Source organism: Phodopus roborovskii, unplaced genomic scaffold, assembly GCF_943737965.1.
Source record: "Phodopus roborovskii unplaced genomic scaffold, PHOROB, whole genome shotgun sequence".
Lineage (NCBI taxonomy): Eukaryota > Metazoa > Chordata > Mammalia > Rodentia > Cricetidae > Phodopus > Phodopus roborovskii.
Window position 1 is genome coordinate 118104 of NW_026126599.1, and position 25064 is coordinate 143167.

Consider the following 25064-nt stretch of genomic DNA (forward strand, 5'->3'; position numbering starts at 1 on the left):
TTGGGAAATGCGGGGAGGGGGTTCCGTTGGGCATAGATTTAACCCTCTCCCAAATGCAATGCCCTGCTCCAACTAGGTGGCAGGGCGCGCATCCAGATGTGGAATCTCAGGTCCCGCTGCAAGGTCAAAGCAGGCTTTGTGTGTGTGGGGTTCGATTTTAAGCACACATCTGTGAGTCCTGCTGGGTTCAAGCCTGTCCTGAGGGTTCCTGGGCTCCGGTCCCAAACACGCACAATCGGGTAGTATGAGCCAGACTCCCAGAACCCCAGGACAGTCCTGGAGTTCCACGCATGCCTCCCCTCCCCCTCTTGCAAACTTTCTCCTAACTTCCAGGCTTGCTCAGTAAGGGCGCGCCCCCCCCTCATGAATTATTCAGCAACATAGGAGCCAATCAGCTCTCCCGCCCCACCACCACCATAGAAGCCTGGGCTCCAGGGTGTAGGGAGATGGGGGGGAGCGACGCTGACTCGGGACTGTCTCCGCCTCCCGTGCGCCCCTCCCTCCTAGGCCAGGCGCCTCCCGGCCCAGTCTCAGCCCGGCCCAGCCCTGGCCCAGCCTGTCTCCCTCCCTCCAGCTCGGTCCCCACTTTGGCTTCCACCCTCCTCGACCGCGACCCGCGCACTCAGCTCGGCGGCGCGAGAGCCACCAACCACCCCAGGGAGCGAGGGAGACCGCGAGCAATCGGCCCACCCCAGTCAGCCAGGGCGGGACCCCCGAAGCCCCGGAGGGACCCCTAACTCTCAGCCACGTCCCGATCTCCGCCCGCCCAGCGACGGCCACTGCCAGGACGTCCCCCCTCAAGGCTGGCCTCCCCGCGCGCGCGCTCTGCGGCGGGGACGTGGGGGCCGCACCTGAGCGCGGGTGCCGGGCGCGCCCGCATGGGCCATCGCTGAGAGGCCCCCGACGAAAAGTCCCCGCAGCAGAGTTGGTGTGCATCCGCCCAAGGAGGGTCAGACCTGGGGGGGCCAGGGCCCCCCAAACTCGGATCGTATTCAGCCAAAGTGAGGCGGCGCCATGGAGCTCAGAGCGCTGCTGTGCTGGGCGTCCCTCGCCACCGCTTTAGAAGGTGAGATTACTTGGGGGTGCCCCCCCATTCTTGGGGTTCCTAAAGTTGTGCCTCAGAGTGCAGAAGTTGGTCTTTCCCTATTCCAACTCTAGAACCCCTAAACACTTCGGACCAATAGTGGTAGAACGGGAGGGGGCGGGGGAGGAGGCGGCCTGGCGGGGAGTGGGGTTTTTCTTTTGTTTGGGAAAGAGATGGAGTCGAGAGCTCAGACCAGGCACCTTCCCCTACCCAGCCTTCTAAACTCTCTGTCCAGATGCCAAAGGCTCTTGGCAGCCTTTCTTTTCCTGCCCACCGTAATATTCAAAACTAACCCGAAAGTTTCTATCCATCCTCCACCTCTGGACAAACTTAGGGGAAAAGTTCCCGGAGAGGGCACTTGTAGACGAGGCAGACCCCAGCTAGGCCATAAAACGAACCCCACTGCCAATTCCCTAGCATTCACACCTGGACCGTACAACTCCACACCATAGTCATGGTAGCCTCAGCTGCAACCCCACTCAAACCCCAAAAGGCTAGCCCGGCGACTGACCTCGTGCAGGCTCCTTTTTTTGGTGTTGTCTTGTTTTGTTTTTCTGCAGGCTGTACCCCAACTTTTAAATGCCATTTAGATCCAAACTTTACCAAATCCGTGGCTTTCTTCCAGCCGTGCAAAGCCCTCAGAAACGCCGAACATTGGGTTGTGTCGCCCTAATTCACCCCAGCTGGCCACCTCCTAGCCTGCCTCAGATTTCTGGTGTTTTCTTTTTTCTTTCCCGTATTCCTCTCCAAATGCCTCTTGAAGATCTGTGAGCCTCTCCTCATTCCCTCTTGGGGCTGCCCCGGACCCTCCCTGCTTCCCTAATCTCCTTTTCAATGAATTTGCTCCCCCCACCTCCCTTACTGCTTAGAATCAAAGGGGGGGATGCAGGGAGTGGGCTATGGGAGTTGGAGGGGGTTGCCGAAGGGGAGGAATCAAAGGCGTTTGGAAAACCCTGCTGCCTCTAGGCTGGGCAGCACAGTTCTGGGCTGATCAAAGTGTGAGAATGGGGAGGGGGTGAGGGAAGACTTTGGGCCCCTGGAGAGGAGGAAGTCAAATGGGCAGAAAATCCAAGAAGTGTGTGAGGAGCGAAAGAAAGATGCCAACAGGAAGTGCCCCTCCTCACGTGCGTTACCGGCGCGTTTCTCAAGCCCTCCCGCCACCTCTGCCAAGTGAGTTTACTGTACTGTCATTTTCTCTCCCAGTGGCCCTGCTGGAGCCTTTCCCCATTTTTACACATGCAAGACTGAAGCTTTAGGAACGGTGCCTAGTTTGTCCGAGGCCATGTGCCCCCAAGGAAGGTGTAAAGGGAGAGACGTTGGGGAGGGTTGCAGGTGGGTCAGGGAACTGATGGGCCGAAGTGAGCTAGAGATGAAGAGGTCTGAGGTCCTGGCAGAGAAAGTGAGGCTGAGCTCCCCTCAGCAGGCTGAAGAGCAGCCCGTAGCACAGACAGTGTGTAAATTGGAGACAGGAAAACACTATCCAGGCTTGAACAATGGAGGGTGGAGACGGCAGCCTCTATCCACCCCCTTCCCAGAACCCTGGGCATCCTGTCCCCAATGTGCTCTGCTGTCTCCTGCCACCCATGGAGGGCCCTTAGGCTTCCCCTCCAGCTGGTCAGGTTCCTGCCTGTCCCCTGCACCCATGGACATCATCAGGAGCTTTGAGGTGGTACCTCACCCACCCTGTCTTCCCGCCACCCCTTTTCTCTTGCAGCCCCAAAGGGGAGGGCGGGACCTGGTCCCAGGTGTTCTGCTGGCTCCCCTGCGGGCCCACGCTCAATACCCCTGTGGTTCCCAGACTCCAGCTCCCCCTCCCCCCAAGGTTGCCCTGTCCTCTTCAGGGGATTCCCCAGCCCTCCCTTTTAGTATTGCCAGAGGCCTTTGCACTTCTCCTAATCCCCTAATCGGTCAGCACCCTGTCCCCTCCCCCAAAATGATCCCAGAGCCATGCCAGGTGTGTTCACACACACCCCACTCCACACACACACCCCTAAAATTCCCTCCTTTTTTCCTAACCAACTCCAGATGTAGTGAGGCCTCTGTAGGAGCCAGGGCGGGAACCCAAGAGTCCGGGCTTCCAGAACTTACTCCTCAGATGGCAGCAAATGGGGGAGGTGCTGTGCCTCAGGCTAGGGCTCCTCCTTGAAGGAGAACTGGGGTGTCTGGTGTGAAAAGGGGGTGGGGCCTGGGAAGAGGAATAGAGTTGGGATGAAAGCCAATTTTGGCACTTAGGCACTTAGGGAAGGGAATGTGGAGCCTGAGACAGACCTGTAGGGAACCATGGCCTGTGCCAGCAGCCCTCTGCCCCAAGGGGCAAGGCCAGGATGGGGTTGTGCTGCTTTTTGTTTTTTAAACGGGATTTAGTGTAATTCAGACCAGGCACAAACTCGCTATGTAGTGGAGCCTAGTCTTGAACTCTTAATCTTTCTGTCTCTTCCTCAAAAATGCTGGGATTACAGGAATGTGCGTCTATGCCCTGCACTTTTTTCTTTTCCTTTTTTTCTGTGATTCTGGGGATGAAACTCAGAGCCTGAGCATGCTAAACATGCTGAGCCGTGCCCCCAACCCTGCTGGCGAATGCAAAGATCCAGCCCAAGAGCTACCTTCTTCGGACTTCTTGAGTTGTGGACTTTAAACTTCCAGCATGGGTTCCCCTGGCTTTCTTGGGGCATAGCCCTCAGGGAAGCCTGGACCTCGGGGTCCCTAGAGGCAGTCAGTCCCTACCAACTGCTGCTGGTGGAGCTGGCACTGAGAACAGGAGGTGTGAATCTAACTAAGGGCGGGGTGGGGGGGGTCGTGGAATGGCTCATCCGGGAATGGTGCCTCCAAGCCTGGCAGCCTACCTGCAAGTGCGTGAATGCGCACACTTGTGCATACACACACACACACACACACACATACACACACACGATTTACTTTCTTTTTGGTTTTTCGAGACAGGGTTTCCCTGTAGCTTTGGAGCCTGTCCTGGAACTCTCTCTAAAGGCCAGGCTGGCCTTGAACTCACAGAGATAGATCTGCCTGCCTGTGTCTCCCCAGTTCTGGGATTAAAGGCATGCGCCACCTCCACCCGGCCATGGTTTTCTTTATGCAAAGAGAGAGGAGTAGTTTTCTTGTGCCATGGCACTTATGTAGCAGTTGGAGGACGCCTTGTGAAGAGCTGGCACTCTCCTTCTACCATGTGGGTCCCAAGAATCATACTCAGGTCTGTGGGCTTGGCAACTAGCATCTTTATCTCCTTGACCCAGGAAAATAAATTTTCCACCTCCTTGTATCCCCCTTGTCCAACTTGGAACTAGAAAGATAACCCACTCCCTACCATTCCTGTTTGTTGCCAGCAAGCTGCTGGCCTCCACCTCTCTCCTACACCTCCCCAAAGGGCTGACTTTGTTTTTCTGACTTAGAGACCCTGCTAAACACCAAACTGGAAACGGCAGATCTGAAGTGGGTGACTTACCCTCAGGCGGAGGGCCAGGTAAGAGCTGGGTGACGCAGGAGATCGTAAGGAAGCACCCCAACAACACTAGTTTTAATCCCTGCCTGACTGCTCGGTTTTCCGTGCAGTGGGAGGAGCTGAGCGGTTTGGACGAAGAACAGCACAGCGTGCGCACCTATGAGGTTTGTGACATGAAGCGTCCAGGGGGCCAGGCACATTGGCTGCGCACTGGCTGGGTCCCAAGGCGAGGTGCTGTCCACGTGTATGCCACACTGCGCTTCACCATGATGGAGTGCCTGTCTCTGCCCAGCGCCAGTCGCTCCTGCAAGGAGACATTCACCGTCTTCTACTATGAGAGCGAAGCTGATACTGCCACGGCCCACACGCCGGCCTGGATGGAGAACCCCTATATCAAGGTACCACAGAGGGATTCAACAACCTTTCTGAGGCCTTGGGCAGCATCGTGGGAGGGGGGGAGGGCTAGAAACAGCAGGTTTCATTCTAGGGAGGGAAGAGGTGGATAGAGGGAAGAAAGCGGACGGTGCACTGTCTCCCCCGGGGGTGGGAGGGTGGGGGGGTGGGGAGTGGGTTCAACTTCTATCTGCTTTCCCTGCATCTCCACACTTGCTCACTCTTCACAACTCTGTCAATATCGGATCCTTCCGCAACACCAGATCTGTGTGTTCCCCGCTGTTTCTCACGGGTATCTCCATCCTGGCTCCTTCACACAAAGTCGTCTCCTGTCTTCTTGTTTCTTTGGTTTGTCTTTGAGAGAGGTCTCATGTAGCCCAGGCTGGTTTCAAATTCCCTCTGCAGTTGAGGCTGGCCTTGAACTCCTGATCCCCTTGCTTCCACCTCCTGAGTAGTTGTGTGCCATGTACTCGGCTCCTGGCTGCCTTTATAATTAGTTGGTTTGTTTGTTGTTGTTTGAGAGAGTCTCCCTTTGTAGTTCTGGCTGTCCTAGAACTCACTATGTAGACCAGACTGGCCTTGAGCTATTTATTACAGCTGACTACCTTTTTACAAAGACTTATTTTGTTTTATTTTACGTGCGTGAGTGTTTTGTTCCAGTGTGTATCTGTGTATCCTGGACTGGAATTACTTACTGATGGTTGTGAACTGATATATAGGTGCTGGGAATCGGACCTTGGTCCTCTCTGTAAGAACAGTAAGTGCTCATAACCCCTGAGCCATCTGTCCAGCCTGTCCTTTAAATTCCAGTTTCCAGCACCAGCCACACCTTGCCTCCCTAAAGAAAGCTGAGGTGTTGCTATACTATCCAGACTGGCCATGAGAATGCTAGACTCAAAGTGATCCTGGGATTCAGCTCCTCTGATGTGCCAGCCCAGAACAGGGTTTCAAAGCCTAGGCTTTGAGGGTAGAAGGAACCAAGAGAGCTAGCCTCAAGCACCTGATCCTCCTGCCTCCACCTCCCGAGTGTGGGATTACAAGTGTATGACACCATACTTGACATTTTCCAAAGGTAGGTGTGTGTGTGTGTGTGTGTGTGTGTGTGTGTGTGTGTGTGTGGTTTGTGTTTATCTATTGATTAGGTGCATGTGTGACTATGCCATGGTGTGGGTATGGAGGGCAGTCAGAAGACAACTAACTAGCAGGAGTCTCGACTCTCCTTGGGTTCTGGGGATGGAACTCAGACCATTTTGCTTGGCGGCAACCCCCTTTACCTCCCCAGCCATCTTACCAGCCTCCTTTTTTCGGTTGTTGTTAGTTTTACTTTTTTTTAAAAATTAGATCTATTAATTTTATATGTGTGGAAGTTCTGCCGCACATTTGTGCGCACCATATACCGTGCTTGGTGCCTGAGGAAGACAGAAGAGGGTGTTGGATCCCCTGGGACTGGAGTTAAAGATGGTTGTGAGTCACCATGTGGGTGTTGGGCTTTATGTCCTCTGTGAGAGCAGTGAGAGCTCTTAACTTCTGGGCCATCTCTCCACTTTCAGAGGCTTTGCTTTTGTTTTAATTTTCCTTTCCTTCCTTTTTGGGTTTTTGTTGTTGTTTTCTTTCCTGTTTTCCTTCCTTCCTCCCCCCCCCCCCTTTTTTTTTTTTTGGAGATAGGATTTCTCGCACTATGTAGATTAGTCTAGCCTTGAACTTAGAGATCTGTCTACTTCTTGAAAGGAGGGATTAAAGGCGTGCACCACCATAGGCTTCTTTTGTTAGGATTTTTTTTAAGAATTTTTTAATGTTTCAAGAAAAATGGGAGTGATCCGTTCTTGAAGGATTTATTTATTTTTATTTTATGTGTATGAGTGTTTGCCTGAATGTATACCTGGTGCCCACAAGAGACCAGGAGAGGACATCATGTCTCCCGGAACTGGAATTAGTCAGTTGTGATCTACGATGTAGGTGTTAAGAATTGAACTTATGTCCTCTGCAAGAGCAGCAAGTGCCCTTGGCTGCTGAGCTATCTCTCTAGTTCCTGTTTGGTTTTTGAGACAAGGTCTCATGTGTAGCTCAGGCTGGCTTCACATCCTCTTATGTAGCTAAGGTTTCCCTAAACTCGATCCTCCTGCCCCAACCTCCCCAGGGCTGGGATTGCAGGTGTGTGCTAGAGATCGAACCCAGGGTCTCCTGCTAGATAGTACTCTAATAAACGGAAGATGGATTCTTATTTTTACAAATCTCCACTCAGAATTAGCTGTTGGGTTCCCATGGAACCTCAGCATCTGAAGTGAGAATCTTAGAAGTGACCTATGCCCCAGAGCTGATGGCTGTCCTGGCCCTGGCTCCTGCATCACACAGACAGTCATCTGCCTGTCACTTTGTGATTCTTTCATTTGTCCTTGGCTGAAGTCATGGTGCCAGGTATCCATGAATATTCATAGGACAAATGAATGATTGGGAAACCGAGACAGGATTGATGGATGGCAGAAAATGCGTATTGGGCTTGGAAGCACCCATTTTGGTAGCGTGCTTGCCTGACAGACAGCAGGACCCTGGACTGGATCAGGAGCATTGCATAAACAAGTGTAGTGACACCTGCCTGTCATCCCGGCGCTTGGGAGGTGGAGGCAGGAGGAGCAGACGTTCAGGGTCACCCTCGGCCATATAGCAAGTTTGAGACCAGCCTGGACTACAAGAGACTATGTGTGTATGAATGTATGTGTGAGTGAATGTATGTACGTATTACACATTGTGGAAGGTAAGGGGAAAGTTCTCAGACAGGAGCTGAAATCATTGGAGGGGTCTGGGAAGACAGTCCACCAGATCCTCAGAGGAGTTAGGACAGTGGTGGTGAACCGGCCTTCTTTTGGCAGGTGGACACCGTGGCTGCAGAGCATCTGACCCGGAAGCGCCCTGGGGCTGAAGCAACCGGGAAGGTTAACATCAAGACGCTGCGCCTGGGTCCGCTCAGCAAAGCCGGCTTCTACCTGGCTTTCCAGGACCAAGGAGCCTGCATGGCCCTGCTGTCCCTGCACCTCTTTTACAAGAAGTGCTCCCGGCTGACCATGAACTTGACCTACTTCCCAGAGACTGTGCCTCGGGAGCTCGTGGTGCCTGTGGCAGGTAGCTGTGTGGCCAATGCTGTCCCTACTGCGGGCCCCAGTCCCAGCCTGTACTGCCGGGAAGATGGCCAATGGGCTGAGCAGCCGGTCACCGGCTGCAGCTGTGCAGCAGGCTACGAGGCTGCTGAGGGCAACAAAATATGCAGAGGTAAGAGTGAGACCACCCGTGAAGTTTTTCTGTCTTGGGTGGGGGTGAGGCTGTCATGCAGCTCGTCCTGATCTGATTCCTTAAGCTTTGGGGCTTTTTTTTTAAAAACAAAACTTCAGGTTTTATTCTTACTGTGGTAGGAAGAATTTTGTTAATTCTGTTGGTTGATTGATTGGTTGGTAGGCTGTAGGGGCCAGAGGACAACTTGCGGGAGTCCGTGTGGGTCCAGGGGACCAGGCTCATCATCAGGCTTGGCAGCGAGCCTCTGTCCAGCCCTTACATTGCCCCATTCTGAGCACACCCTACTTCCTAGACACTCGGTTACTGGAGCTAGGAAAGAAACTCAAACAGAGATCGGAGCTCTTCCTCCTCTTGACTACACCCCATCCACCCATCCATCCCGTCCACCCCGTCTGCTCTGGTCACTCTCGGGAAGCTGGCCTGGGAGGCTGGACTATCGCTGAGCAGCTGGGATACTTTTGGGCTGAGGAAAAGGATTTTATGATTTCCATTCTATTTGTTGGAAATTTCCTCTCATTTACTGATACGAAGTTGTCTTTTGACAGTGATAGAGATTTGAACCATGGCCTTGTACATGCTAGGCAAGCTCTCTGCCAAGTGAGCTGTGTCCTCAGCCTTTTAGTTGATTTTTGGTGGTTTTGGTTTTGTTCTTATGTATTTATTATTTTTTTTTTAATATAGGTGCTGGTGAGTCTAACGTAGGTTCTCATGTTTGCTTTCTCATTTGTTTTTTCTTTAGAGATTTTCCCTGTGTGTCTCTGTGTGTGTGTGTGTGTCTGTCTGTGTGTGTGTGTGTCTGTGTGTGCGTGTGTGCATGTGTGCGTGTGTGTGTGTGTGTGTGTGTGTGTGCGCGTGTGTGTGTTGGGGTATGACTTGCACTGTCAAAGCACTTGTGTGGTTAGAGGTCAGAGGTCAACTTGCAGGCATTCAGTCAAGTCATTAAGGCTTGGTGGCAAGTGCTTTCACCCCTGGAACGCTCGCAGTCCCGTAAATGACTTTATTTCCACAAATGCCCACCTAAAATTAGCCAGTCATTACTCTCGGAATGTTGGCACCATCCCTGCCTTTGGATTGGGATCTGAGGTTTTACATACCACCCTAAAAACAGGACGTTACAAAGTCCATGCTGGATGTCGCAACAAGCTAGAACTGTGTCTTTGCTCATGACTTCGGCCTTCCAGAGGTCCTAAGGCCAGCTGCTGCATCTCCTGGTGTTTTGTTTTATTGTGTTTTTTATTTTTGTTCCAAGGTAAAGCCTTCATTTATAGCGAAGGCTGCCTTCCAGCTCTTGAGCTCTTCCACCTTTGTCCCCTGAGGGCATCACCATGCTCAGCCGATCTTGTGGGGTTTTTTTTTTGTTTGTTTGTTTTTTTGTTTTTTTGTTTTTTCCTGGCTGTCCTGGAACTCACTCTGTAGACCAGGCTAGCCTCGAACTCACAGAGATCCACCTGCCTCTGCCTCCCGAGTGCTGGGATTAAAGGCGTGTACTACCACCCCATTGTTTTTTTGTTTTGTTTTGTTTTTTAAATAATTTAAAAAGATTTTTATTTTAAATTATGTGTATATGTATAGTGAAGCATCAGATAACTCCTGGAGCAGGACTCACAGGCTGCTGTGGGCTATTCAGTATGGATACTGGGAACTGGACGCAGGTCCTCTACAAGAGCAGTATGTGTTCTTAATCTCTGGGCCATTCTCTGTGGTCCCTAGTTTTTGTTTTGGAGAAACAGGGTCTCACTATGCCACCCAGGCTGGCCTTACTTGCAGTCTTTCTCTTGTCTCTGGCTTCCAAGTGCTGTAATTACAGAATGGGGTGAAATGTCAGGCTTTACCAACTTGTATTTTGGTAAAGGAGGAAAGCCATTCACACGAGCTTTCTTAACGCTTTACACATTTTATCTCTCTTGCTTTTTGTAGCAATCCTATGTATTGGGCAGTGTGCATTCAAACTTATTCTGATGGCAGAGTGCTGGCCTGGCATGCACAAAGCTGTGGGTTCCATCCTCTCCACCAAATACACCAGATGTGGAGGTGCATGCCTGTAATCCCAGCAGAGACAGATAGTTCAAACGTTCGAGGCCATCTCCGTCGATATATGGAGTTTGCAGTCAGGCTGGGACATATAAGATGCTGTCTCTAAGTTAATTAAAATTATGAGAGGGCTTCACCAGGCTGCCAGCCAGGGTCAGGGTTGGGAAGAGTGGGAACTCCTCTTACTGGTCAGCCCCTCCTTCCATCCTTAGATCTGTGTGCTGGTTTTGTTTTTGTTTTGGAGGTAGGACATTTTTTTAAAAAGCTTTTAAAGGGTTTTTAAGCTTCATTTTATATGTATGTATGTCTTGCCTGCATGTATGTCTATGCACTTGTGTGTGTGGTTGATGCCTTCGGAGGCCCAGAGTGGGAACCAGATGCCCTGGAATGATGTTTGGAAGGTACCATGTGGGTCCTGGGAACTGAACCCAAGTCCCCTGGAAGAGTAACCGGTGATCTTAACCACTGAGCCATCTCTTTGGTCTTTGGGTTTGTTTTTGAACAATGCGTTCGCTCTCTCCTTCAGCCTGTGGCCAGGGCACCTTCAAGCCTCAAGTAGGAGAGGAGCCCTGCCAGCCCTGCCCAGCCAACAGCCACTCCAACAACATTGGCGCTCCTGTGTGCCTGTGTCGTATTGGGTACTACCGGGCCCGGTCGGATCCCCGGAGTTCACCTTGCACCAGTAAGTTCCCATCGTCCAGGCATGAAGAACATCTGGTATTGTCCTATGTGTAGCTCATTTTGGGGGAGAGTGTGTGAACTCCTGGAGTAGACTTCCCCCATGATCCCTGATCTAGTTTTCTGTTACTGTGATCAAATCCCTGATAAGACACACTTTAGGAGAGGAGGGAGTTTATTCAGCTAACTTCCTGGTCCTAATCCATCCGTGTGTGGGCTTAAAGGCAGGAAGAGCCAGTCACATCAATCACATCCATCAGAGTCAAGAACAGAGAGATATGAATGTGTCCATGCTTGTACTGACTTCTCAGCTTGTTCTCTCCAAAGTACTCAGTTCCGGAACTTCTTCTGCCTAGGGAATGTTGCCACCCACAGTAGGCTGGGTCCTCCCAGTATCGCTTAACTTAGTCAAAACAATCCTTCACAGACACTCATAGGCCAACTCAGTGTGGACAATCACTCATGAGACTTTTCCCGGGTGATTGTAGGTTGAGCCGAGTTGTCAAAACTAACCCATCGCAGCCCCCATGCTTCCCAGCTTTAACCTCACCTTTAACTCTTAGATTAGTGTGACAGTCTGTCCCTGAGGGTGGTTCCCTCCCACCCTTTACCTGATTCTCTTTTTCCCATAGCCCCACCCTCTGCTCCGAGAAGCGTGGTTGCCCATCTGAACGGCTCCTCCCTGCACCTGGAGTGGAGTGCTCCCCTCGAGTCTGGAGGGCGAGCGGACCTCACCTACGCTGTACGCTGCCGACAGTGTCATCCTGGGGGCTCCTGCTTGCCCTGTGGGGGCGACCTGACCTTTGACCCTGGCCCTCGGGACCTGGTTGAGCCCTGGGTGGCAGTCCGAGGGCTGCGTCCTGATGTCACCTATACCTTTGAGGTTGCTGCTTTGAATGGCGTGTCTGCCTTAGCCACCGGACCAGTTCCATTTGAGCCTGTCAATGTCACCACTGACCGTGAGGGTAAGATGGGAGAGGTGTCTGAACTCCTTGCTGAGCATGCAGAAGACCCTGGTTAGACAGATCTGCATCACTACATAGACCAACATGGGAAGCAGGAAAATCAGAAGTTCAAGGTTATCCTCAGCTAATGCAACAGACCCATCAACAGAAAATAATGGTTTTAAAAAGTAATGTGTTCATATGAGAATGTCGTAACAAAACCATCTGCTCTAATAAAGCTGAGAAGCTCCCAGTACTTGGGAGACACAGGCAGGAAGATCGGAGGTTCAAGGCCCACCTGAGCTACTTGAGACTGCCTCAAAGACAAAGTGTGTCTTGTTATAAAGAAACCATGGCCAAACTGGGTGGTGGTGCACACCCTAATCCCAGCACTTGGGAGGCAGAGGCAGGTGGCTCTCTATGAGTTCAAGGCCAGCATGGTCTAAAAGAGCAAGCTCTAGGACAGCCAGGACTACACAGTGAAACCCTGTCTCAAAAAAACAAAAGACAAGATAGAGAAGAGAGGGGGAGAGAGAACTAACTAGAAATAGCTTGAGATTTTTGAAATTTCAAAGCCCACCCCCTTTCTAACAAGGCCAGCCCTGGCTGTCCTGGAACTCACTCTGTAGACCAGGCTGACCTCAAACTCATAGAGATCCTGCCTCTGCTGGAATTATAGGTGTGTGCTGCCCTGTGTTTGTGAACCACATGTGAGAAGGCGGTGCCAGAGGAGGCCAGAAGAGGGTGTTGGATCCCCTGGAATTGTAGTTACAGGCTGCTGTGCACTAATGGATGTGGGGGCTGGGAACAGAATCTTGGTCCTCTGCAAGACCTCTAGGAGCTTTTAACCACTGAGCCGCGTGCGTCTCCAGCTCCTCAGAAGGCGTTCTTACCAAACAGTGGAAGAGTAAAGATATAGGCAGTGGAGGAGAATGAGGAAAACTCGGTGGTAGAGCCTTTGCCTAGGATGTGCAGGGTCCTTACCGCATCCCCCAGCATCCAGCGGGCGTGTGGATAGGGGAAGAAAGAGCTGGAGAAAGTGGTGGCTAGGCATGGCAGCAGGGCACGTGGGGTTTCTTTCTCCTGCAGTGCCTCCCGCTGTGTCTGATATCCGAGTGACTCGATCGTCACCCAGCAGCTTGAGCCTGTCATGGGCTGTCCCCAGAGCACCCAGTGGGGCTGTGCTGGACTACGAGGTCAAGTATCATGAGAAGGTGAGACTAGGCTCTGTCCCAGGTAGGGGGAGTGGTGGGTATTGATCCAGGCCCTGGGCCTCTCAGCCCCAGTTATCCGAATCTGTAAAATAGCTAGTATACTGCTGCAAAGGGTTGTCAGAATGGCTCAGCAGTAGAGTGCTTGTCTAGAATCCCTCAGAGGGGGGCTGGGGTGTGGCTCAGTGGTAGAGCACCTGCCTAGAATCCCCCAGTGAGGGGCTGGGTGTGGCTCAGTAGTGTAGTGCTTGCTTGGGATATGAGGTACCCTAGGTTTGAGCCTCAGCATCCCAAAGAAAAAAAAATAAAACTGCTAGAAGGATTACGTGATGCCACATAAGAGGATAAAGTGGGAAGCGGGAAGAAAGAAAATGAGCAGAGAAGGCAGAACGCCTTACCCCCCATTGCTTCCTCCTCCTGACAGGGAGCAGAGGGCCCCAGCAGCGTACGTTTCCTGAAGACATCAGAAAACCGAGCAGAGCTCCGGGGGCTGAAGCGGGGAGCCAGCTACCTGGTCCAGGTACGCGCACGCTCCGAGGCTGGCTACGGCCCCTTTGGCCAAGAGCATCACAGTCAGACTCAACTGGATGGTGAGTTTGGGGATACGGGTGGAAACTGGGATTGTTGCCCCCACCAAGCAGATCTTTCCTCAGTGTCCCCAAGGCCATTTCCTTGTTTTTATCCTTCAGTGACAAGGGCTGGCCAGCAAAGACGGCTTAGGACAGAGAGCAGAACAACTAAATCCAATCCTTGGCTGTGAAGCCAGCAGGGCTGTTTATCCTTAGCAGTAGGTTGACCCAGGAGCCCTGGTTCTTTCTTCCAATTACGATGAGAAAAGTCATCTACCCTTTGTCATAAAGCTCTGCGGTGAAGTGAGGAGCTCACTCTTTTAACCTGTTACGCTCATGACTTTCCAAGCTACTCATGGAACATCACACTCTAGCTCTGAAGCTCACTCTGCAGCCCAGGCTACCCTCAAACTCACAGAGATCCTCCTGCCTCTGCCTCCCCAGGGCTGGGATTGAAGGTGTGCGCCACCACCACGACCCAGCTAATGCCACAAATTTCTAAACAGCTCATTCCTTCCTATCTCCCCTCATGGTTGTTTTTGAGACAGGGTCTTGCTGTGTAACCATGGAGATATTCTAGAACTTGTAAAGTGGTAGTAATCCTCTTGCCTCTGCTTCCCAAGTAGTGGGGATTGCAGGTATGTACCTCCATATGTGGCTGATTATTATTAATTTTTAGTTTTTCGAGACAGGGTTTCTCTGTGGCTGTGGAGGCTGTCCTAGAACTAGCTCTTGTTAGACCATGCTGGTCTTGAACTTACAGAGATCTGCCTCTGACTCTGGAGTGCTGGGATCAAAGATGTGCACCAGCTCTACCACCCAGCCCCAGCCTTTATTTTTCATTTAATTTTATTTAAATTTTTTTAAAATTTATTTCTTTTTATGGGCATTGGTGTTTTGCCATGGGTGTTAGGTTCCCTGGAAATGGAGTTACAGACAGTTGTGAACTGCCATGTGGGTGCTGGGAATTGAACCTATGTCCTCTGAAAGAGCAGTCAGTGTTTTTAACCACTGAGACATCTCTCTAGCCCCTTAAATTTATAATTTTTTTTTCATATACACATGCATGAAAGAATGTACACACACACACACACACACACACACACCGACAACTAAAATTACCCCAGCATCTCTGGCTATAACAAAGCTTGGACACTTCCTCCATTGTCCTCAGTCTGAACTCACTGTTCCCTCGATTGTCATACTGGAGTGGGCTCTATTCTCCCGGAGACCTCAGATCATTTCTGGAAGCTGGAGTTAGGGAGTCAAGGACTCTTGGCTCTACCTGACTAACCTCTTCTCCCCCAGAGAACGAGAGCTGGCGGGAGCAGCTGGCCCTGATCGCAGGAACTGCAGTTGTGGGCGTGGTTCTGGTCCTGGTGGTCGTTGTCATCGCTGTCCTCTGCCTCAGGTAAAAACTCTGGCCTGTAAACTCCCTGTGGATGGCTACCTGCCCACACACCTTAGGGCAGTGGCTCTCAACCTTCAGAAAGCTGTGTGAACCTAAGACAGTTCCTTTCCTTGTGGTGACCCCCCCAACCATGAAATTGTTTTCTTTGCTACTTCATAACTGTAATTTTGCTACTGTTATGAATCATAATATAGATATCTGGGTTTTCTGACTGTCTTAGGAGACCCCTGTGAACGGGTCATTCAACCCCCAAAGGGTTGAGAGCTGCTGCAATAGGGCAGGCCTTCCTGTCTTCCCCACTGGTCAACTGGAAGCTTCTCAGGCCCCTGCGCCTCCTTCATTCTCTGAGGTCTTCTACAGGGGCATAGAGATACAGAACTCCGTCTGATTGTTACTGCTTTTCTTGTGGTTATAGGAAGCAAAGCAACGGGAGGGAAGCTGAGTACTCAGATAAACACGGGCAATATCTCATCGGGCATGGTATGTGGGGCACAGGCAGGGGGAAAGGAGCTGGGAGCTAATGGCACTGGTAGTCCAGAGGGATTTACCTCCTGGTTAATGGGATCCCATGTGACTCCTTAGGTACGAAGGTCTACATCGATCCCTTTACTTATGAAGATCCTAATGAGGCAGTAAGAGAATTTGCCAAAGAGATAGATGTCTCCTATGTCAAGATCGAAGAGGTGATTGGTGCCGGTAAGAGGGACAAGTCAGGGAGTTGGGGAGCTGACTCAGTCAGTAGGCTGGCTGCCATACCAACATGGGGACATGAATTTGATCCTCAGACCCATGTGAAATACCCGAGAACAGTAGCACATGCTGTAATCCCAGCTCTGGGGGTGGGGGAGTAGGGATGGGGTGGATGGACAGATGGATAGGTGGATCACCAGTGCTCATTGGCTGGCCAGCCCAGCCAAACTGATGAGCTCTGAATTCACTGAGAGACCGTCTCTCACAAAGTAAGATGGATTGCTCGGTGTGGTGGTACACATCTTTAATTCTAGCACTAAGGAGGCAGAGGCAGTCTGCTCACCAGGTTTGAGGCCAACCTGGTTTACATAGCAAATTCCAGCCTGGCCAGGTCTACCAGATGACTCAGGGGATAAAAGTGACTACAGCCAAGGGTGATGACCTGTGTTCCATCCCTGCATCCCACATGCTGGGGGGGGGGGGGGAGAACTAATTACTGAAGTTGTCCTTTGACCTTCATACATTTGTGTGAGAGCACGTGCACTCACACATCCACACAGGCATGCATCCATGAATGAACGTAAAATATAATTTAAAAAAGAGAAAGAAAGAGGTGGAGAGAGGTAGAAAAAAATACTAGATGTTCTCTAGCTTCCATATTTGCATGCATATATGTATACACCCACAGGAACATGTATAGACCAAGCACACATGCGCACACACGCACGCACACTCTATCATACATGCGCGCACGTCCACGCGCACACACACACACACACACACACACACACAAAACCCTGGGCAATGGGACTGAAACAGATGGGTCAGGACAGAAGGAGAACTGATCATCCACGTTCTTGTTGAAGGCGAGTTTGGTGAGGTGTGCCGGGGCCGGCTGAAAGCACCAGGAAAAAAGGAGAGCTGTGTAGCCATCAAGACCCTGAAAGGTGGCTACACCGAGCGGCAGAGGCGTGAGTTCCTGAGCGAGGCCTCCATCATGGGTCAGTTTGAGCACCCCAACATTATCCGCCTCGAGGGTGTGGTCACCAACAGTGTGCCGGTCATGATCCTCACTGAATTCATGGAGAACGGAGCCCTGGACTCCTTCCTTCGGGTGAGAAACCTGCTTTCAGAACCAGTACGTGCGGGTGGGGGATGGGGGGTGAGCAGGGCACAGCGAGAGCCTTACTCAGAAAACAGGACAAAACGGGATTCATGCCTGCAGTCCTAGCACTGGAGAAACCGAGGCAGGAGGCTTGTGAGTGTAAGACAGCCTGGGGATACAAAGCCAACTAGGAATATATCATGTAGCAAGACTCTACCTTCAAAAAGGAAAAAAAAAAAGTTAGTTTCAGACACGGAAAAAAATTCAAACCCGATCTTGAACAGTTTCTGAATTACTTCTTTTTGTACATAACTGGAGATTCAGACCCAGGTCTCACATATGTTATATGTTCTCTATTACTGAGTCATGCTCTACACTTGTCTACACCCACCAGCCCCTCACTGGGGGATTCTAGGAAGCCTTCTATCTACTACCTGAGCTACATTCCTGACCTGCCTGTGTGTTTATTCATCATTCTGGGTTTTTGTCTACACTGGCTCTAAATACAATTTTCACTCATCTCATGAGTAACTCTCGTCTTCTGCAGTTTTCTCTCACATTCATCTTCCCTAATCTGCAACAGGACTTTCCCAACGTGGACTCCTGTGTTGATAATGAGGGGTCAGGCTGTCCTGTGCCTGTGTGGATCTGACTCAGCATCCATAGGAGCCTGGGTGGGTCTCCCTTATGGGACTCGCGCGCTGTGTACTACAGGCTCCCCTGTGTGATCCGCCACAGATGTCTAATTTCAATTCATCAGGACATCAGAGAGTTGCTTACAAGAAATACAGATGACAGTTAGATGACTCTATTAGGAAGAAACCGTAAATTCAGAAGGGGGAACTTAACACCAGCACGTGGGAAGCTGAGACAGGAGGTTTGCCACAAGTTTGGGCTGCCGTGGGCTACATATTGAGACCCTGTCTTAAAAAATTAAAATAGAACAAACACATGTGGCCAGATGCAGAGCATTGTGGTGTGTGGCTATGAGCTGAGGCTGGAGAGCCTGGACTGCGTAGTAAACTCAAGGTTAACCAGCTGGAGGTGTATGGGGCGAGCCTGTCTAAAAGAAGCAGATTGGGGCATAGGAGGTGACTTTTAATAACATCTCTTTATAATTTGGGGGTGACTGGACATACATCTATGAAATAATAACAAAACCAGGAGGCATGGTGGTTCATGCCAACAATCCCAGAGTTTGGAAGATTGTTATAGGAGTATTGCCATAAGATCTGGTCCATCGAGAGCTAAAAGCTAGACGTTGTCTCAAAAAAGCAAAAGCCAATCTGTAAGGCATGGTGAGAACTGTGTTAGGGTGTAGCCAGGAGAAAGCTGCCTGAGAGAACCGAGCCACCTTCTAGGTGAGCTGAAGGAAGAACGACAACTGTGAATGCAGTGACTAGGAGGCCAAACCGTGGGTGACTTATCCTAAACAAGCCTTTCTCCCTGTCTCTTCCCCAGCTGAACGATGGGCAGTTCACGGTCATCCAGCTGGTGGGTATGCTGCGGGGAATTGCCTCGGGCATGCGGTACCTGGCTGAGATGAGCTATGTCCACCGAGACCTGGCTGCTCGAAACATCCTGGTCAACAGCAACCTAGTCTGCAAGGTCTCCGACTTTGGCCTCTCCAGATTCTTGGAGGAAAACTCTTCTGATCCCACCTACACAAGCTCCCTGGTGAGCCTGGGGCTGGGGATAGCAGCTAAGCATTCTAGTCCGCACGGGGAAGTGGGTTAGAAAAACAGCAAGGAAGTACTGGCAGCTGTGGACCCGGGAGAGAATACAGGTGCTGGCAGAAGGGAACCCGGCTTCTGATGTGTAGAACAGCAGAGAGGAGGAAGCCAGCATGGGCTATCTAGGTGGATCCTGTCTCAGAGAAGCCAAGATGTGTGGAGTCCCCGCTGGGGAGGTGGAGGCTGGAGGATCAGGGAAGTTCATCTTTGGCTACATAGGGAGCTGGAGGCATGCTTGGACAATGTGAGACTGTTTCTAGAAAACATCACGGTGTGTGAGGGCCAGGAGTAGGGGAGAAAAGCAATTGGTGATGTGGGACATGTCTTAGGTTCCTTTCCTATGGCCATGATAAAATACACTGACAAAGAGAACCTCAGAAAGGTTTATTTTGAACTCACAGTTTAAGGGGCAGCCCTTCATGGTGACACGGCCAAGGCAAGCAGGAACTGGAAGCGGCTGGTCACATTACACCCACAGTCACAACACAAACAATAAGTGAATGCGTGTGCTTAACTTGCTTTGTTCTCTTGATTCAGTCCGGGACCCAAGCCCGGGAATGAATGGCCTGACCTGCTTTTAGGGCTGGGTTTTCCCACCTCCTTTAGCCCCATTAAAATAATCCATCCCAAGCACTGCCCCGGGTTTATGTCTGGAGTCTGTCATGTGGACAACACTGTCCGTCACGGGTGATGTTCTGGGTCCTGCTGGCGCCTGGGTTCACCTGGGTTCACCTGGGTTTCTCCTTCCACAGGGAGGAAAGATTCCGATCCGATGGACTGCCCCCGAGGCCATTGCCTTCAGGAAATTCACATCTGCCAGTGATGCCTGGAGCTATGGGATCGTCATGTGGGAGGTCATGTCTTTTGGGGAAAGGCCATACTGGGACATGAGCAACCAGGACGTAAGTGTTCCATGATCATACTGAGATTTCTGGATACTCTATCACCTGGGATACCCCACCTGTTTGGAATAGTGGGGGTGGCACAAAGAGGAAGTGATGTTTACATCCAAGAGTTGGCTGCAGGGACCAGGATGATGATGACCTGTTGAGTAAAGTACCTGCCATGCAGGGATGAGGACCTGAGTTCAGATCCCCAGCACCCACATAAAGCCAGGTACCATGGTGCTCATCCATAGCCCCACTGTGGGGAGTGTTCAGGGCAGGCAGATCTGGGGGACGTATTGGCCCACCAGCATAACAATCAGTCACCTCCAGGTTTAGTGAGAGACACTGTCTCAAAACATAGAGTGGAGGGGCTGGAAAGATGTCTGAGCAGGTAAGTGCTTGTAATGCAAGCATGAAGACCAGAATTCAGTCCCCGCACTCACGTAAAACAACAGGGAGGCGTGGGAGCTTGCCAGGAATTCCAGCATTTGGAAGGTGACCACAGGAGATCCTGGATCAATAAGCTCTGGGTTCAAGGGAGGGACCCTACCTCAACATGTGAGGTGGAATGTAATTGACGAAGATGGCTGATGTTAAATTAACCTCTGGCTGTCACACTAACGCAGGTGCGCACGCACGCACACGTTCACCTGCTTCCACAAGTAAGTGAGTAAATAAGTGCAATTTAAGAATAAAATAAGGTGGAGAGAAATGGCCTTTGGCCTCCATGTGCACACGTACACATGAACAAACAGAGATGGACGTAGCATTGTTGGCTTCTGGGATGGGTGGTGAGCAGGGTTGGGAGGTTAAACTCTAGACTGAAGTCTAAGATGGGGGTGGGGCTTTGCTAGGCTCAGCAGTCTTCCACCCACCAGGGACTCACGAAATCTGTGAGATTGGGTGTCTGTGGTCCCCATCCCAGCGTTACCCAGGTCTTTTGGCAAATGGTTCTCTCAAACTAGCTTCATCTGGTCCTTCTTACCATTGTAGGTAATCAATGCCATTGAACAGGACTACCGGCTGCCCCCTCCCCCAGACTGCCCCACCTCTCTTCACCAGCTCATGCTGGACTGTTGGCAGAAGGACCGGAATGCCCGGCCCCGCTTTCCCCAGGTGGTCAGCGCTCTGGATAAGATGATCCGGAATCCTGCTAGCCTCAAAATCGTGGCCAGGGAGAATGGCGGGTGAGGATCCCAGAGAACAGCCCCCTCCGTCCCTGACTCTGCCACCACCCAAGAGCCCTTCTAAGTGGCCCTGGAGTATCCATCCCTTTGATGGTATATGGATTGGTCTGTGTTGGTCTTCCCAGAGCCCTCTGATACGGTAGCTGCCCAGCTTAGCATTTCTCTCCATCTTTATCCTTCCCATCCCCAGGGCCTCACATCCACTCCTGGACCAACGGCAGCCTCATTACTCTGCTTTTGGCTCTGTGGGTGAGTGGCTTCGAGCCATCAAGATGGGAAGATATGAGGAAAGTTTTGCAGCAGCTGGGTTCGGCTCCTTTGAGGTGGTCAGCCAGATCTCTGCAGAGTAAGTGGAAAGGACCACAGAGAGGGCATAGCACCCAGATGGTGCCTGGGTATAGGAGGACGAGTCAGACCCTCAGGTTCAGTAGGGGCCTCTGGGTCCGACCTCTAGGGCTAATTGTTATATTGGTGGTCTAGCACTGGGAACATTGCCCGGGACCACGCTCAGGGCTGCAAACCAAACAAATCATGCCCGAGGCTGACACTCCAGATTCTCTCCCAGAATAGCAATGCCCTGCTGGTGTCCATTCTGGAGCCTTCTCAACCCTGGGTCATCTCCCTTCCCACTTCCAGCCTGTATCTATCTTTGTGCTTCTATCTGCATTCCAAACCCTGCTCTCACATTAATGTGTCAACTCTGCTTCTCTTTCCCACCCATAAAAGGAGAAGACGGGACTGAGATTTGGAAATCCCTTTCCAGCTTTGATGTTAAATGGTTTTATGATTCTATCAACTCCCAAGGAACTGCTCCCTTGCCTGTCTGCACTTGGAACACCTCCTTTCTCCCTTCTCTGGTTCTCCCTCAAGGCACAGACTTATGTAGGTGGACGTGGCTGTGGTGGTATACCACTGTCCTCCCAGCTCTTGGGAGGCTGAGGCAGGAGGATTTTTCATCTGAGGCTAGTAAAGGCCTTCTCTCAAATAACCAAATAAGATAAGATATATAAAGTAGAACAAAAAACCCTGAAAACAAACCGTCATAAGATGTCTGGGTGGGCGAGCCCCCTGGTCCCTCCTTGACATCTTTCTTGAGCCCTGCCCTGGTTCTTTTTCTGTCGTCCCCTTTACTCATTTCTCTCTAAAGCAGTTTCCGAAGCCTCTTTCCCCTAACTTCTCTTTGAGGCCTTTTTCTGTCCTCTACTTTAGCTGCACAGCAGAGGCTTGCTGTCTAAATCTGCATCGCAGCTCCTGACATCATCATCCTATGGCCTTCCCGATTGTCTGGCCCCCGAACTCATCCAGACTTCTGTTTTTCCACAGGGACCTGCTCCGAATTGGAGTCACTCTAGCAGGACACCAGAAGAAAATCTTGGCCAGTGTGCAGCATATGAAGTCCCAAGCTAAGCCAGGAGCTCCTGGTGGGACAGGAGGACCAGCCCAGCAATTCTGACCTCCAAAGACTCACCACGCCAGAGCTGTGGCCTCCCCCTCTTTCTGGGGCAGAGTTGGGTGGGGACTCATAGAGATGCCCCTCTCCCCCATCACAGACTCTTATTGGATTGCACTTTGAACTGAGGGGGCTGGGACTTGGTAATCTTTGAGACCCAGGATTTGGGGAGCTGTGCCATATGGGATGGTAAGAATTGTATCTATACCCTCCAGGCGGGGAACCCCAAACTCAGAGTGAGTCTTTCCCTCAAGCCTGGGCAAAGAAACATCCCTAATCTCCCATCTTCCCAGAGGGCTCACTCCCCAAGAGCCTTCCACCTCAGTGGGCATGTCCCTACAGACCAAAGAGAAAGGTGACCAGCCTGCCAACTTGGGAGTGGAAAATGTCCCAGGAGGCAGGAAGGGGCTGTCAAGACCCAGTGATGTAATCATTGGATTTTGATGTCCCAACTTGCTGCTGTCATCACCAAAGGCAATCATTTCCCCCTTGTAAATGCCCCTCCCCTCATCTGCCTTCATATTGAAGGTTCTGGATTTTTACTATTTTTATTTTGTTATTTTTCCTCCCCCTTACCCCGCCCCCCCTTGTTCAAATTTTGTGTGTTGAAGGGTACCTGTTTCCATTCTTTCCTTTGGAAACAAGGACCCATTGATATGTTCTAGAACAGTGCCTTGGAAATGCCACACACCCAGACAGTTCCTTTCTCCTTCCCTCCCGACAAGTGTCCCAAGTCCTTGAGTGGAGGGGAGTGGGGTGAGGTTGTAAAAGGGGCAGGAGGGTGGTGGCATTCAACAGAGGCAGACGTCGGTGCTTGGAAGGGGATTCTTAAATTATATTTAAAAAAGAAACTTTTTTTTTTTTGTATGAATAAAAGAAAATGGGGTATGTTCCAGTACTGAGGGTGATTGGGAGCTGGGTTAGGCTAGATCTCTGAGAATAGGGGACCCTTAAGGATCTGGATTTGGAGGGTCAGGTGAGGTGGGGAGGGCTGTGGAGGGGCTGGATGCTGGCTCCCAGCCCCAGGGTGTTACATGTTTGGGTTGGTGGGAGGTGAGTCATTGGCAGCTGGTGCTAACTGCTCCAGCTGTCCCTGCCAAGGGCCTCAGGCACCTCCGGGGTGGGGCTGCCACCTCCTGCCCCTCCCCTGTCTCCTTAGCCCTGGCAGGGGTTGTATGAGGAAAACCAAGCCTGTAACCCATAGTCCTATCCTGGAGCTCCTTCAGAGGGAAGAGGGGACACAGGAGACAGTGGGGGGTCCAGCTAGGTGTTCACAGACTTGGGCCAGATGTCCACAGCTGGGCTTGGTTTAGAGGTAATGGGAGAGCTGGCATTGGCTGTGGGGGAGTGGCTGGAAGGGGGGCCTCACATGTGTGTACAGATGCCAGGGAGCTCTCAGGACAATTCCCCCATTCAAGATGCTGCCCAGGCAGGTTTTCCTGGCCACTCCTGGAAGGGGAGGGGGAGCTACCCTAGTGTGTCTGATACTAACTTTCCCCTCCCAGGCAGGAAGAGGAGGATGAGGTTCATATCCCATTGCAACCTTCATACTTAACCCCTTGTAGTGTCTTCTCAGCTGCCTCCCCAGGGATGCCTGCGAGGGCAGGTCAAGGCATGGGCTAGCCTGACTGAACTGTAGCCTTTTCCACAGCTGCTCTCTGTTGTACAGAACCTTACAGCACAATGATCCCAAGGCAGCGTCCCTGTCCATGATTCCCATGCTGTGGGCCTTTGTGGAGTCCCTAATGTATGTGTATGCATGCATGTGCACACATTTGTATTAGGGGGTTATGTCCATGTGAATGTAGGTGCCCACAGAGGCCAGAAGATTATGCCAAGTCTCTCTTGGAGCTGGAGTTTCAGGCTGTTGTGAGCTGTCTGACATGGGTGTTGGGAACTAAACTCTGATCCTCTGTAAGAGTAGCAAGTGCTCTTAACCACTGAGTCATTTCTCTAGATCTTTAGGTGTGTGTGCAAGCAGGAGACACACACAAAGACAGGGTCTCTCAGTGGCCTGGAACTGGCCAAGTGGGTAGGCTGGCTGGCCAGCAATGTCTAGGAAATCAGTTTCTTCCTCCACAGTTCTAGAATGTTAAGCCCACACGACCACTCCTGTTACTTGCTCCCTCCTCCACCACAGACAGACTCCTGATCCTAGAGCTTGCCTACTGACTGAACTATGCCACACCTCATGCCCATATTTTGTAAGCCAGGGCTTGCTACATAGTCCAGGACAGCTAGAACTCACTATCCTCCTGTCTCAGCTTCTGGGGTGCTAGGGTTATAGGCATGGAATCACACTAAGTCCTTTGTCTCCTCTCTCTGGGTGACATTTAATATCCTTGGGGGGGGGGCTCAATACTACAAGGAAGGGCATGTCCCAGGGGACACTGGTCCAGCCAACTGCCTTTTGCTGCCAAACAGACATCCTGGCTGGATAGTGACCTTCGGAGAACTGCCATAGGAAGAATGATGATAAAGGCCAAGGGAACAAAGCACTACAAAGATGGGGGCTGGGGAGAGAACCTGGGATCAAGGCAGGAGGCTTCCCACAGAGGTGTACTGTCTTCCTGAGTAAAGGGATTTCTCTTCTAATAAGGGAGGGAAAACATGGCCATGCGGGCCCTCTTCCTTTTCCGTACTTACATTGGTTTGGTTGGCTGGCTTCAGGAAAGGTCTCCAAGGTCTGGCTTGTCACACAAGACAGATTCATATCTCCCCAGTACATGTGTCAACCCGCCTCAACACTCTCAGGCTAAGTCACCCTGCTTCTTGAGGTCATGCAATCTAATCCGTCACTTGGCTGTCTTCTCTTCATCAGAGCCTAGATTTTGCCCAAGCAATGAGTGACCCCGAAGGAGACACAGACTCTCAGGGCCTTCTCTGGCTTGCCATGCAGTCACTTCTACCTGTCAGAATGGCTCCCAAAGCCTGTAACCACCCACAGTTTCC

The 25064-nt window shown here is 51.3% G+C and overlaps 1 protein-coding gene across 2 annotated transcripts; it reads left to right on the forward strand.

The window, feature by feature from the left end:
* Nucleotides 1–493: 493 nt before the first annotated feature.
* Nucleotides 494–22963, forward strand: Ephb4 (EPH receptor B4). Of its 2 annotated transcripts, none has more exons than XM_051205528.1 (17): nucleotides 494–1066; nucleotides 4489–4559; nucleotides 4649–4936; nucleotides 7799–8195; nucleotides 10774–10929; nucleotides 11558–11890; nucleotides 12959–13083; nucleotides 13505–13670; nucleotides 14958–15060; nucleotides 15476–15540; nucleotides 15643–15756; nucleotides 16617–16864; nucleotides 18317–18532; nucleotides 19341–19490; nucleotides 20469–20662; nucleotides 20853–20911; nucleotides 21986–22963. In XM_051205528.1, exons 1-17 carry the CDS (start codon nucleotides 1015–1017, stop codon nucleotides 22012–22014), a joined length of 2766 nt encoding a protein of 921 aa, XP_051061485.1. In that variant the 5' UTR covers nucleotides 494–1014; the 3' UTR covers nucleotides 22015–22963. The 2 variants fall into 2 exon arrangements, with proteins under 2 accessions (XP_051061485.1, XP_051061484.1); XM_051205527.1 differs by having other exon boundaries at nucleotides 496–1066; nucleotides 20853–21008.
* Nucleotides 22964–25064: the final 2101 nt, after the last annotated feature.

Bases quoted from the DNA above. Each gene is read 5' to 3' on its own strand.
- Ephb4 (XM_051205527.1), top strand. From the start codon at position 1,015: ATGGAGCTCAGAGCGCTGCTGTGCTGGGCGTCCCTCGCCACCGCTTTA. The intron at 8,196-10,773 runs GTAAGAGTGAGA...TCTCTCCTTCAG, and splicing joins GGGCAACAAAATATGCAGAG to CCTGTGGCCAGGGCACCTTC. The intron at 15,061-15,475 runs GTAAAAACTCTG...TTGTGGTTATAG, and splicing joins ATCGCTGTCCTCTGCCTCAG to GAAGCAAAGCAACGGGAGGG.